Source organism: Helobdella robusta, assembly GCF_000326865.2.
Source record: "Helobdella robusta unplaced genomic scaffold HELROscaffold_61, whole genome shotgun sequence".
Taxonomy (NCBI): Eukaryota; Metazoa; Annelida; class Clitellata; order Rhynchobdellida; family Glossiphoniidae; genus Helobdella; species Helobdella robusta.
Genome location: NW_008705338.1, coordinates 388,474 through 402,075, shown reverse-complemented (window position 1 = coordinate 402,075; position 13,602 = coordinate 388,474). Strand labels below are relative to the sequence as shown.

The 13,602-nt window shown below is 34.8% G+C and overlaps 3 protein-coding genes across 3 annotated transcripts; all 3 read left to right on the top strand.

Annotated features, from left to right (window-relative positions):
- Positions 1-1,715: 1,715 nt before the first annotated feature.
- On the top strand, positions 1,716-5,155 carry HELRODRAFT_180370 (hypothetical protein; the record flags this gene model as incomplete). The annotated part of the gene is made up of 3 exons (XM_009029683.1): positions 1,716-1,744; positions 4,283-4,511; positions 4,841-5,155. The coding sequence occupies 3 exons, from the start codon at positions 1,716-1,718 to the stop codon at positions 5,153-5,155; spliced, it is 573 nt and encodes a 190-aa protein (XP_009027931.1).
- Positions 5,156-8,491: 3,336 nt separating this feature from the next.
- Positions 8,492-9,270, top strand: HELRODRAFT_180369 (hypothetical protein; the record flags this gene model as incomplete). The annotated part of the gene is made up of 3 exons (XM_009029682.1): positions 8,492-8,643; positions 8,730-9,004; positions 9,083-9,270. The coding sequence occupies 3 exons, from the start codon at positions 8,492-8,494 to the stop codon at positions 9,268-9,270; spliced, it is 615 nt and encodes a 204-aa protein (XP_009027930.1).
- Positions 9,271-9,447: 177 nt separating this feature from the next.
- On the top strand, positions 9,448-10,029 carry HELRODRAFT_180368 (hypothetical protein; the record flags this gene model as incomplete). Its single annotated transcript, XM_009029681.1, has 2 exons — positions 9,448-9,781; positions 9,941-10,029. 2 exons carry the CDS (start codon positions 9,448-9,450, stop codon positions 10,027-10,029), a joined length of 423 nt encoding a protein of 140 aa, XP_009027929.1.
- Between the last annotated feature and the right edge of the window lie 3,573 nt (positions 10,030-13,602).

Genomic DNA, 13,602 nt, shown 5'->3' with positions numbered 1-13,602 from the left:
GGCCCAGTGAAAACAGGCCCTTGTTCGTGCGAAAGCCGATCAGACTCGACGGCCCAGTGAAAACAGGCCAGGGTTGTGCGAAAGCCGACCGACTGACAGACAGGCCCAGTGAAAACAGGCCCTTGGTTGTGCGAAAGCCAACCAAGTGACTGACAGGCCCAGTGAAAACAGGCCTTGGATTCTGTGAAAACGAATCCGCCTCGTTGTTTTGTTTTTCTTGTGCTATTTGTGGACCTAAGGTTCTTTGCTGGATTCTATACTCATTAGTATAGTTTCGCACGCAACTTGGAATTTCCATAGGCTCCGATTTTTGTAATTTTTCCGCATTCATTTTATTTATTTCTTGGAGTTGTATCGACATCACTATCGGTTACACGCGTCGAGGTTGTACGATTAAACGGCAAGAAACATATCCCAAGTCGAAGACCCAACAAGAAGAAGTTCTAATTCCTGTATTCCAGTTTGTTCATTGACATTTTACATTATTATAGAGTTCATTTAGTTCAATTCTTTTTCATTTACTTCCGTCGATTAATAAAATTGTGTATCGAATATTTTTCTTTACGCGTTCGTGTGTTACTCAGTAAAATCATATAATTCGAAAAAGCCCAGTGCCGCACAGGACTGGTCGAACTCGCAATAAAAATATACACAAAAATTATTGTCGGACCATAAAAAAAATTCCCTGAGAAAGATAGAGAAGGAGATTACCTCACACCACCAGTTGTTTTCATTAAAATTTCCGACAATATCTATCTAAATATTTGTGCAAATTTATCACCAGTTGTAACATGGACACTGGGCACGGTTTATAAATGTGAATAAGTTAAAGGGAAGCTAATCATGCTATCATTTAGGTAGTCGCATATGGCTCGCGCGGATGCATGAACTTACGTTTAAGATAAACGGCGTAATTTTTCGACCCGCATTTTTGGCACGCAAAAAAATTGACAAAACATTGATGCATTTTTTTTAATTTTTTGCAATTGCGGTGACTTATATTTTCATAATTGGTATCAATTAACTTTTAAAAGATTTGTTATCATTAGTATATGGTTTTTTGTTGTCGTCATTCACTTTTTTCCAATTTCTACGCGCCTTAATTTTGGCCATTTTCAGCCAGGCTAGTTTCGAATTATTTTTGTAAACGCCTCAAAATTTTTATATATTTCATAAAATAAGCATCTATTAATTTATATTTGGAAATTGAGGCCGTTTGAAGGGGTCGCCGGTATTTAAATTAAACTTTGAAATGACCAGTCTCGACCCATATTTTCAATGCATTTTTTGGCGTTTATGATAAAACATGCTATAACCTTTGAATTATAACACATCAAATTTTTTAATTTCAATAGTTTTCTGTAACATTCTGTGAAATTTTTATAGGAATCAATTTGGTCGCCGATACTAAAAAACAGCTCTGAAGTTCCTGCTGTAAACTGATGTCTACCATGCATGACTTGGCATTGATGATAAAACATGCTATAATTTTTGAATAAAATTAAGCACATCAAATTTTGTAATTTCAATAGTTTTCTGTAACATTCAACAACATTCTGTGAAAATTTTTATAAGAATCAATTTGAGTGCCGATACTAGAAAACAGCTTTGAAGTTCCTGCTATAAAAATCAAATGGGGTAGCCTAATATATTTAGGCGTACATTGTTTGAAATTATAAAATTTGATTTTTTTTAATCTACTTTCATATTTAAACATGTCTCAGATTCAAAAAATTGAAGCAAGGTTGTTCTGAAAAGTTTTGTGGAAGAGAATTTCGCCAACTCATCAATACCATTGAAGAATGGTTTTATTTATTAATTGGTCATAAAACAAGAACAAAAAAATCCAAAATGGGTGGCAGTAGGGCAAGAATTAAAAACCTTACATTTTAATTTCAATGATAATTTTAAATATTTATTAAACTGTATTAAAAAATCCTATCAAATTATAAAAAAATATTAACAAAGATTGGAACAAATTGAATATGTGAATAGCCCATTTCATATATATAAAAATTTAAAATTATTAAATTGACAACAACACACGTTTAGACGATATTTTCCCCGAGATCGGGGGTTGCCGTTTGGCTACCTATGATGAAACCAAAATACCCCTCGACGCCATTCACATCTGTCACTCGCCTCAGTATCACGCAACCCCGCTTTCACCCTGTCCTTCTCCACCAGCTCTCTCCATCCCAATCGCGGACGACCCCTTCCAACCACTCCTTCAACCTCGAACTCCAACACTCGCCTAATCCCGACTCTTTCATCCCTTCTCAACACATGTTCATACCACCGCAATCTCGATCTCCTTATCAATGTCACAATGTCCTCATTCAGTTTCATCATTGACATCAGCTCTTTACTACTCCTCCTATCCTTCCCTTTAACCCCACACATCATCCTCACCATAGCTCTTTCAGCCCTCTGCAGTACACTTCCTCCTCTCTCCTCAACACCCAAGTTTCACCACCATATACCATCGCTGTTTTCACACATGCCTTATATACCCTCCCTTTCATCTTCACTGACGATTTCTTTCCGCACAATACCCCACCCACCATGTTCTCTAAATTTCATCCATCTCACATGAACTCTAGCCGTAACAGCGCTCAAACATCCTCCATCCGCGTTTAGCTTAATCCATAAATAAACAAAGCTTTCAATACCACCACTCAACCTCGTCCTTGCGTCCGTCCTATTAATCACACCATGATAACATTTCTTACATTTGAACGTGCCTTCCTTTTTCAGTGCCCCCCTCACTCCACTACATCTCTGATGCACCCACTTCTGACATCCAATACACAATACCGAGTTAGCCTTCACTCTCCTCTCACATACCCCACAGGGGTCTATCCTTGCTCCCCACCTTCCCCACTCACCATCCTTCGTCCTTACCTTCGATCCACAAAACACATGTACAATCTTCGTTTCTTCTTTCTATAATTCTCCTGCAACATTCTCACCATGAACAACGCATCCACCGTTCCCCTATCAGGCATAAACCCACACTGCATTTCATTAACTGTCACCATATTTCTCAACCTCCTCTCAAGCACCCTCTCCACTACCTTCATTCCGTGCTCTAGCAATTTCACACCCCTATATGACCCAAAATCTCTCACATCTCCTTTGCCCTTATACAACGGCACCAACACAATGTGTCGCCAATCCTCAGGTATACCTTCATCATCAAACATACTTTTAACAATTTTCATCATAACTTCAATTCCAATCACCCCACCGTGTTCCGCCGCCACTTCCGAAACCCCTGTCGCCTTACCTAGTTTCATTTCTCTAACTGCTTTCTCACTTCCTCCATCGTCACCTTCTCTATGGGTCCGTGTGTGATCGCGCATTCCACATCTCCGTCCCACTTATTCTCTTCATTTATCAATCTTTCCATATGAGGTTTCCACACCTGAGCTTTTTCCTCCTCATCTATGCACAACTAGCCAGATCCATCCCAAACACATCCATTCCCTATAACATCTTTCCTATCCCTCATTGACTGCTTTGCTACTTTGAACATTTTCCTCGGACTCACATCAAATTCCATTTCCTTCATTAACCTATCTGATGCTTTCGTCATTGCAGTTGCCACTGCCCATTTTGCAATCTTCTTAGCCTTCCTATACTCTAACTCCGCTTCCCCCGTCATGTCCCTTCTCTACACCCCAAACCTCTCCTCTTGGCCTCCAAAACCTTTCTTTTATCTTCATCCCACCACCACGTCTCACCAGGCCTACACTTTCCTTTCGTCCATCCACATACTTTATCTGCCGTAGCCAACACACAGTCCCTATATCTCTCCCAAACATTTCCATCCTTACCACTCTCCCAACTTTCAGCCACCTTCACTTCAAATGCCTTCCTCACCTCTGCATCTTGTAACTTCCATGTCTTTCTCTTTGCCACAAACTTATCCTTCTTCCTCCACCCCATTTATTGTAATGCCACATCCATCACAACCATACTAAGCAGCAACAGGTATCGCCTTCACATTCCTTACATACTTTCTATGCTTCGCCCTTACCAATATATAATATAATATAATATATCATTGACTTATGCTCCCCATACCTATATGTAATTAAAAATTATTAAATTGAGCAGAGCCCAAATAATAAAACAGAAACAGGCTAGTGGAAAATTATAAATATGAAATAAAAGAACAAATTGATAAAATTGAATCATTGAAAAAGAAGCTAAACAATGCTCAAACAATAATTTGATTTAAAAAGTTCACCATTTGACAAATTTGATTTTGGAAGAGGATGAAGAAAGTTCGAAACAGGTCGATCCTAAAGTTGGAAAATGTTTACGATACATTTTTCAGAAAAGCAGTGTATAGCGCACTTTTGCAAAATGTTCCAGTTAGGCAAAAGTGCGCTAAAATATTGCAAAATATGCCAACTGTCCATGGATTGCCATTGACCAATGTTTCGCATCCTTCCAATATAGCACGAATGGCTTGTGAGCTTGGTGTTCTTGTTGAGTTACAGGTTGGTGAATTATTGTATAATTATACATCTGCTACTTTGACACATGACCCCGCCACCGTTGCTGGGATTCAGTAATATCTTCATCGCTGCATCAAATTCGTACATAGTTTGCGACATATTTTCTCGAATCCAAAAGATTTGTGGATTAAGTATAGAGATGATATGTCTGAGGATGTTTACATCGTGTGCGTCGTCATACCTTGAATCTTACACTACAAATGACAGCAGAAATTTACAATGAGACATTTATCATGATAGAAGATATGTGTTTATTGATGGCAAATAAAGTATTGTCGTGTTTGGAAATGACGGCACCAAATCGTCATAAGCACAATGCATTAAACCACGAGTTGCAAAGAGAACAACAATACGACATTATAGCATTGACCGAAACAGTTCATACAAATGTTCCACAATTAAATCAACAACAAAAAATTGCGTACAACACTTTGATAGAAGCCGTGAACAGTGGATCTGGTGGAATTTATATCTTTGATGCTCCCGGAGGAATCGGAAAAACGTTCTTAATTTCATTGCTTTTGGCGAGGATCAGATGGCGAAATGATGTTGCTCTAGCGTTGGCTTCATCTGGAATAGCTGCGACACTGCTAGAAGGCGGGCGAACTGCACATTCTGCCTTGTAATTACTATTAAACATGGAAAACATAGTGGAGATATACAAGTTTGTTACAGTTTCACTAGCAAGGTTACCAAGTGCAACAGCCATTGACTATGCAAATCATATACATTCATGCATTAAAAATGTTGTTGACACATACTCTGCGTCTAATGCATTGCAGGTTCTGCAATGTAAAGTCATTCATTTTCTTTGCAAATTCAAATGCTATCTGACTGATCGCGCACATGTAAATAATCGTGTCTATCAACTGTTAAAAGATGATTTAGAAATTGATTTGTTACAATTGTATTGTAATGTTTATCCTTTAGAAACTATTGCAACTGAAACTATGAAATATGTTTGATGGAATATGACAAAAAACTGAATTTGACATGGAACACAAGGATTTTTGACTCAGCTGTATCATTCTTGCATGGTCTCTCTAAACTTTGGTAATTTTTTGGAATGATTTTACTTACTAAGTTTAATTTCTTTAAAATTAAAAAAAATTATTACAGATACAGTCAAAAGATGGTGTATTTAAAGCATTTTTAAGAGCAAGCAATGTTGCATCAAGTACGGTTTTGAGGTATGTCGGCAACAGGTTTCATGTTATATTTCATGTGGGTGGTGTTGCTTCATTCATTCCTGAAAGGGTAACTTGTTTACTTCTAATTTTGAATGTGCATGAATAAACTTTAGACAATAGCATATTGAACACTTTTTATATTTAGTAACAGCAAGAATAATTTGACCATATCATTATGGGAAAACATAAGTAAAACTGAAGTAATGACGTAGCTTCAAGCTCTAAGCTTAAACTGAAAATTTATGACCGGGCCATGGATTTTTACAATATATGGAAATGTCCAGAAAAGTTCAAACCTTGAATTGGTAAAACTAAATGATACATATGATATATGTTTTATTTCTCACAAAACCACAATCCATTATTGTTACTTACAGGCTCCTGCATTCAAATTAGCAGTTGAAAACTTGAACAAAATGTAACAAGATCCTCAAAATATTTTAACAGTTAAATATGATGTATTTGGAGAAAACTTGAAAGAGGATGAAGTTTTTCAGTCACTGGTCACTTCGAAATATAACAAGCTTCTAATTTCCATTTTCTCTTCCCTTGTTCAGTTAGCCTTTTGATCAGCACACACTGCACAATCTAAAGTATATGCCAGTAACATAATTTTTTATTGTCACAGATGGCATTAAATGTTGTTGAAAGATGGATGAGTAGTTATCTTACCGAGCTCTTTCAAATCCTAGTTGTCAAATAATACTGGACTCTTCTTCAGTACCTACTCATATTATGCATGCTGAAAAAATGCTTGGTATGACAGATTATTTTATTCGTAAAGCACCTATTATCACCTGTTAATTAATGATTTAACTATTGATTTAGAATGTTATAGTAGAGCTTAACTTCATAACACTTTGACGTTTTTATTTCATTTTGTTTATATTTTTGTTAAATAATCAGATAAATTTGAAAGTGAATGTTTCGTAATATTTGATGATGTAACCTGATTTAATTAACTTCATTAATCAACTATTCATTAAATTACATTATTTATATAACACTGCTATTGCTATTTATTTTAAGGATGAATAAGAAAATCATTTGTTATAAAATTGAAAAATGAAATTGCATAATTTGAATAATTGTTGAATTATTATCAGAATGTGAATCAAGAGCAAGGGGATCCGTTTCAAGTTCACAAATTTATTGAAGCAATGAAGACATCCTTGACAGAAAATTTGATAAATTTTGTTATAAAAAAATTAACTGCACATTATATTGATTTTATTTAAATTCTTATTATCAAAAATTATATGTGTTCAAATTGAATATAGTAATCATTTCATAACATTAAAGTCTCTAATTTGTAGTTTTTTTTCTTTTTAACTACATTTAATTTATTCATATTATATATGACTTTACTTTCACTATTAAATACGTTTTTACACAATCAAAATAAGTTATCAGATGTTTCAGCATATTTGTATAAATATTCACTCATTTAAAAAATAAATTCATATGTGTTGCGCTGCACACATTATCCTTGTTTTTTCCCCAGTTGACAAATGCATGCTGTGGTAAACAAATTTTTTATATTCTTAAAGTTGCTGTAACTTTTTTTGTCAGTTTTTGGTGTATATATAATATATATAAATAATATATAAATATATATATATTATAATTATATAATATATCAATTTCGACTCGTTAGGTTGCTAATGAGTTGCACATTATGAAAATAAAATTGAAAAAATTTTTCATGCATTTTTTTGTGCAACTATACTACTTACATCATTAGTTAATTATAATATAAAATAAAACAAATAACCATGCTCTCCATCCATTGGTACTACAACCACTATTAGACTGACTAGTTTAGTTGAATTTATTTTAAAATGTCATTTAATTGTTTAAAAATTTATTTTAAAATGACAATTTATTTTAATAATAATTTATAAATTATTATATATTATAATTACTAATATAATTATATTTTATATTATAATAATAGCAATAACTTATAAACAAAAATAAAAAGTATTATCTGAAAAACAATTTATGCAAGAACACAAGATGATACAATCATTCGGCCAAGAAGACCTTAAAAAAGCAATATTACGTAATTATACAACGTAACTTTAGTGCAAAATAATAATTTTAAAAAATTACCACGGTAGACATTTTCGATCCATCCCGCGCCGAACTTGTATACAAATAACCAAATTAATTCTAAAAGTTAATTGGAGTTCAAAATAATGAGAGAAACTTCGGTTTATATTGTGTTCATATATAATATACATACATTGAAAAAACTTAGCATCAATTAGGTAATATTTAATAATCGCACGAAATATGTATTAACTGATCGTCAAACATATCCAAACTTTTAAATTGAATTGTTTGAATCAAAATTTCTACTATCTAAATTTCTCGTGTTTTTTAAATTTGAAGCAGAAGCAAAATGCGAACCAATAGACTGCGCGTGCTTCTGTATATAGTATTTCCCATATATTTTAATATAATAAAGTATAGGATGGTAATGTATTTGTATAATTATTTATCATTAATTTATTACCACAAGAAAAATGCTTGGGCATAACTCTCTGCTCAAACTGTAATAAACAAAAGTAAATTAGAACGAATTTCAATAAAAATCAAAGTTAAATCTATATCAAGGTTCGAAACGAAAATTCTTTAAATTAATTATTATATATACAAATGCAGATGAAGATTTAAACCAATAATCAAAATCAGACACATGACAAATAATATTAAGATGTTGAATACTTTTTGTCATCATATAAAGAAAATCACGTTTAGTTGAAAATGAAAGCTGGTGCCGACCGTCGAGCAGAAACAAGCGATAAACGATTCGCTGAAATGAAAGCTGATACCGACCGGCGAGTAGAAAAGCAGACTGCTGATGCCTATAGTCGGGCAGAAAAGCAATCCGCTGATGCCGATCGTCGAGCGGAAAAGTAATCCGCTGAAATGAAGGCTGAAATGAAACAGCAAAACGCTGAAGTGACTGCAAAGATCGATCAACGGATAACCGAATCAAGAGAGCCGAATTACGAACGGCCAATGGAATAAAACAACCAACCTTTGAGGGAATATCTTCTAACGAAGAGACTATACCAAAAACGACTACACAAGTGTCGGAAATTATTCTACCAGCATATTCACCTACGGGTGATGTCGACTGCAACGCACGTGATATCAGCGATACACGTGGTATCTGTGATGCGCGTGACACCTACGACGCAGGTGACAACTATGATGCACGTGACAACGGCAAAGGAAGTGACAACTGCGATGCACGTGTTGACGTGCAGAAAGGTAGTCATTATTTTGAGTAAGAGGAAAATGATGACAACAATGATACGGATTACATTAATCTTGATGACGATTGGGAAGTAATCGGCAGATTGACTGATGAAAAGAACGAGTTGAATGAACTTACAGGATCAAATGATTCCGATGACGAAAAAGTGAACAATGATAGACTGGACAGACTTGGAAAAGATTTTTATGAAATAACAGACAGAAATATTCTCAAAAGTAAAGGTCAAAGTCATCAACAGGAACTTGAAGAAATCGAATGACCGAATCAGGAGCATACAGATGAGATGAAAGAACGGAAAGATGAGACTGACATAAGAGTGAAGTAGATGCTCAGAGAGTGCCAAGTAAAGACGGAAGATAAGGAGAAACAGTCCCAAGATAACTTCACCGAATTGTTAAAAAAGCTTGAAGAGGACAATCAATAGAGACTGAATGAAATGCAAGATAAAATGGAAGAACTGAAGAACGACTCGAAATTGAAGGGTGAGTACACAGATGAACGGAGCGCACAAACTGATGACCTTCAACTAGTTATGAGTCGAATGCATGCAGAAGATGAGTGGAAGGATTGGGAAGGGTCGTGCCAGGTAGTCACCCCCCGAATCAACGACGTGGTGTATCGGGTACGAGAACGAGGTAAGCCGCGGATCAAAATGAAAATCGTACATCTGGATCGGATAGCCCCTACTCAGAAACAAAGGTCAACACAACAAAGGGAATTGGCCAAATCGAGGACGATATTTGGTCTCAGTGGCGGGCAATGTTACAGACGTGAGATCGAGATAAAAAACTAATAATTAAAAATTGCATGAACCGCTTGTAAATTAATTAGAAGGTGTAGGTAATAAAATTGGTTGTAAATTCATTTATGGATGTGACACGGCATGTGACTACATATACAAGTAGATCGGTGCTATATAAACAACGCAGAAGCAAGATTCCAGACAGACAGAGGGAGAACAACGAGGAAAAAGACGAACACAGTCGACGTAGAAGTGAGATTCGATGGAAAGTCGTAAATGCGATTTACGTAGCTATTTGAATTGGTCTATTGTTCCTATTACTGCTGGTATTAAATAAACGTTCAACTTAGTTTGCGTTTGAAGTAGTTGTGTTCATCTATCGGAGATCTTGAACCTACGGATAAACGGACTCTCGACTATCGTTGGAGGCTACAACACGGTGTTGGAGATATAGTGAGTATTGAAGCTATAACATCGGTGTTGGTAGGTCGAGGAGGTTACAACACTGGTGTTAGAAGTAGATATGCACCTAAGTTGAAAAATTATCAAAATAAATAAAATCTTTACATCAATGAAAATTATTATTAAATTACAAAAATATAAAAACTAAAGAATGACACCAGACCCTAAACCACACTGAAAATGTGCGCAGATGCGGTCGAGGGCCGTTATAGGTATCGTAAGTATATATGTAACAATATAAGTATGTATATATATGTAAGTACAAGGAGATGCCTGTCAAGCACGACGATCTCAAATCGATTCGGCTTTACGTACACCAGAAAAGAGATACTAAATATCCATAAATATTATGCAAATGGATTTAATAAATGAATTAAAAAATAATTAAAACAACAAGTGACACAAGGACATCACGAATATTATTCGTTGTTTACTGCGATCTCTTTAATACTGAATAATCATCATTAATACGAAAATAAATGCTAATAATGTTTTAAAGCATGTTTTAAAACATAAAAATAAATTAATTTTCATTAAAAAAATGATTACATTACATCAGTTATTTAATAAGTTAAAATTATGATAAAAAAAGTTGAAAAATTTTTCCGGAGGTCCGAGTCCTGAGTCTGGAGTTAGAATTTTTATCGTTAATATCATAATTAAGCATGCAAATTTAAGTTGAACGTTGTGATGTTTTATATGTTTTATTTAATATAAATTCAATTCAACACGAGTGTGCATTACAATATCTCAGTTTATTTTATCATCGTCCAATAGATACTAGATATATAAAGATACAAATGTCACATCTCCCCTTTTAAAAGTTCAATTTTATTGTTTTTATTTAATACAAATATTTAATTAAGAACATAGTCCTTGTATCTAACAGGCTACTCCGTGTCCTCAGGATGGATCTTGGGAAGACTGTGTGGTGTCTCCTGTTGGACTGCTGCACTGAAGGTGAATTGGGGATTCTAACCTTTGTGGTGCGTATATAAGTGGATCTTCTATGGTGTAGATGAGATCTCTTCGGTTTCGTCTTAAAGTTGAACCATCCTCTGTGTCAACAATGTATGATCTTGGAGCTTGATGTTTAAAACGAACAACTCCACGTTTCCATGTTTCATTGTGATTCATACGTACTATATCTCCTTCGTTCAAACATGGAAGAGGTTTCGATTTACGATCATAATACTTTTTTTGTTGTTGCTCTCTGTAAACTAGATTATCTCTTTTTATTGCCTTGTTGAGATTTCTAGGATCGAGGCATAATCTTAATGATCCATCTTTCTTTTCGATAATAAGCAAGCTGTTTACCCAATCTGTTGGCTCATCTTTTTTCTATTATTCCATTTTTTAACAAACTATCTAATTTCTGCTTGAGTTTTGGCTGTAACGCTAGTGGTACTCGTCTTGGCGGATGTACTAATGGGTCTACTGTAATGTGATGCTCTCCAGGGAGACAACCAAGTGTTTTGAACACATCAGAAAATTCATCAAGTATCTGTGCTGATGTTCTTTTTTCTACACTGGTTTTTATGGTATCAACTCTGTGTAGAAAATTTAGTTTGCTGCATGATGGCAGTCCTATCAGTGTTAGGGCATTGCTATTAATGATATAAAATTTTAGAAACGTTTTCTTACCCTTAATTATTGTTTCAACAAATGATGATCCTAGAGGCTGAAGTTTTCCACTGCCATAAGGTTTAAGAACTGTGTTGGTCTTTGTTAGCTTTGGTCTTTTAGGAAGTTGTTCAAAAACTGTTTTTGACATGACGTTGACTTCAGCACCTGTGTCTAATTTGCATCTGACATTGCCATTTAGATAAAGCTTTTTCAACCAACAATTTTCTTGATTCGCAGTGCAACTATGTATGGCTAATTCATCAATGACGAAGCTGTTTATATCTTCCTCAATTGCATGAATTGATGATCCAGATGATGGCGATGCTGAACGTTAATGGTTGTCTGTAGATTTTTTAAAACTTTCATTGCATCCTTTGTTTGACAAGTTGGGGGCTTTACACATCTTACCAAAATGGTTTTGTTTTAAACATCTGTAACATTGTTTTCCAAATGCTGGGCATTGTTTTATAGGATGAATTGTGCCGCATCTTCCACAACCATGTTTGTTCATTTTGTCATTATTTTGGTCTTTATTCTTACCAGACCTCACAAAGTTTATTGTTGCTGGTAACTCGTCACCTTTTATGGTTATTAATTGTTCTCGAGTAACCTCAGCAGCTCTGCATAACTGAAGTGCCTTTGTGAGAGACAATTCAGGTTCTCTCAACAATCTTTCCTGAAAACGTGCATCTGCACAACCCAAAACTACTCTGTCACGAATCAATGACTTCTCCTGTTCACCAAATTTACGTGATTTGGCTCGGAGACGTAGAAGTGGTTACAAATGAATCTACTGGCTCATTTTTGGCTTGTGAGGTTTTCCAAAACTGGTACCTTTCAAAAACAACGTTTTTACGTGGTGAGCAATACTCTTCAAGTTTCGATTTTACTGCAATTATTCTATCTTTGTCTTCTGGCGGGTCAAAAGTGAATGTGTTGAAAATGTGAAGTCCTTCATCACCAATCCAACTCAGAAGCATCGCAACTTGTACCTTTTCTGGAAGCTGGTCCGATCGAGAAGCAAGAAAAAATAGCTCAAATCTTTGTATCCATACTTTCCAGCTCTCTTCAACGTTGCCTTGATCGAACTTCAACCTCTAAAACCTTGAAAACGTCTAAAAACGTCAATCATTATTTTATTGATAAAACTTATACTATCGTTTAAACATTTAATTTTACTAAATTTTAACAATTGTCGACTGCGCCACGTGATGTTTTATATGTTTTATTTAATATGTTGTTATGTTGTTATTGCTAATTTTCGGCGTATCAGCACAGAAAGGCTATCTTCACGCCTATTTTTTTCTTATCTGAGTTTATACTTGAATGTAGTTGTTTTTATTTATTTCTATATTTTATCAATTAGATTTATTTCTTTTAAATAATTTATTAAATTCTCTATATTAATTGGGTCTTCAAATATTTCTTGCATGTTGGTCGGGATATTATGGATTTTCCTACTTATTTGATATTTTTGACAATCTATGATGACGTGCTGAATGGTTATTCTTGTACCGCATGTATTACAACATGGGTCTATTGTCTTGATATATGAGTTCCTTGTGGCTCCATAAACCTGACAACCATAATCCAATATAGCTCTTACTGTGGTTCTATATATTGTTAAGAGTGTGTCTTGATCTCCTCCCCATTTGTAATAGGATATGGTTTTGATCGAATTTAATGCTTTTATGCATTTACTTTTTATATAGGCAATGTGAGAAATAAAGTTTAATCTTTCATCAAAAATTATGCCTAAAA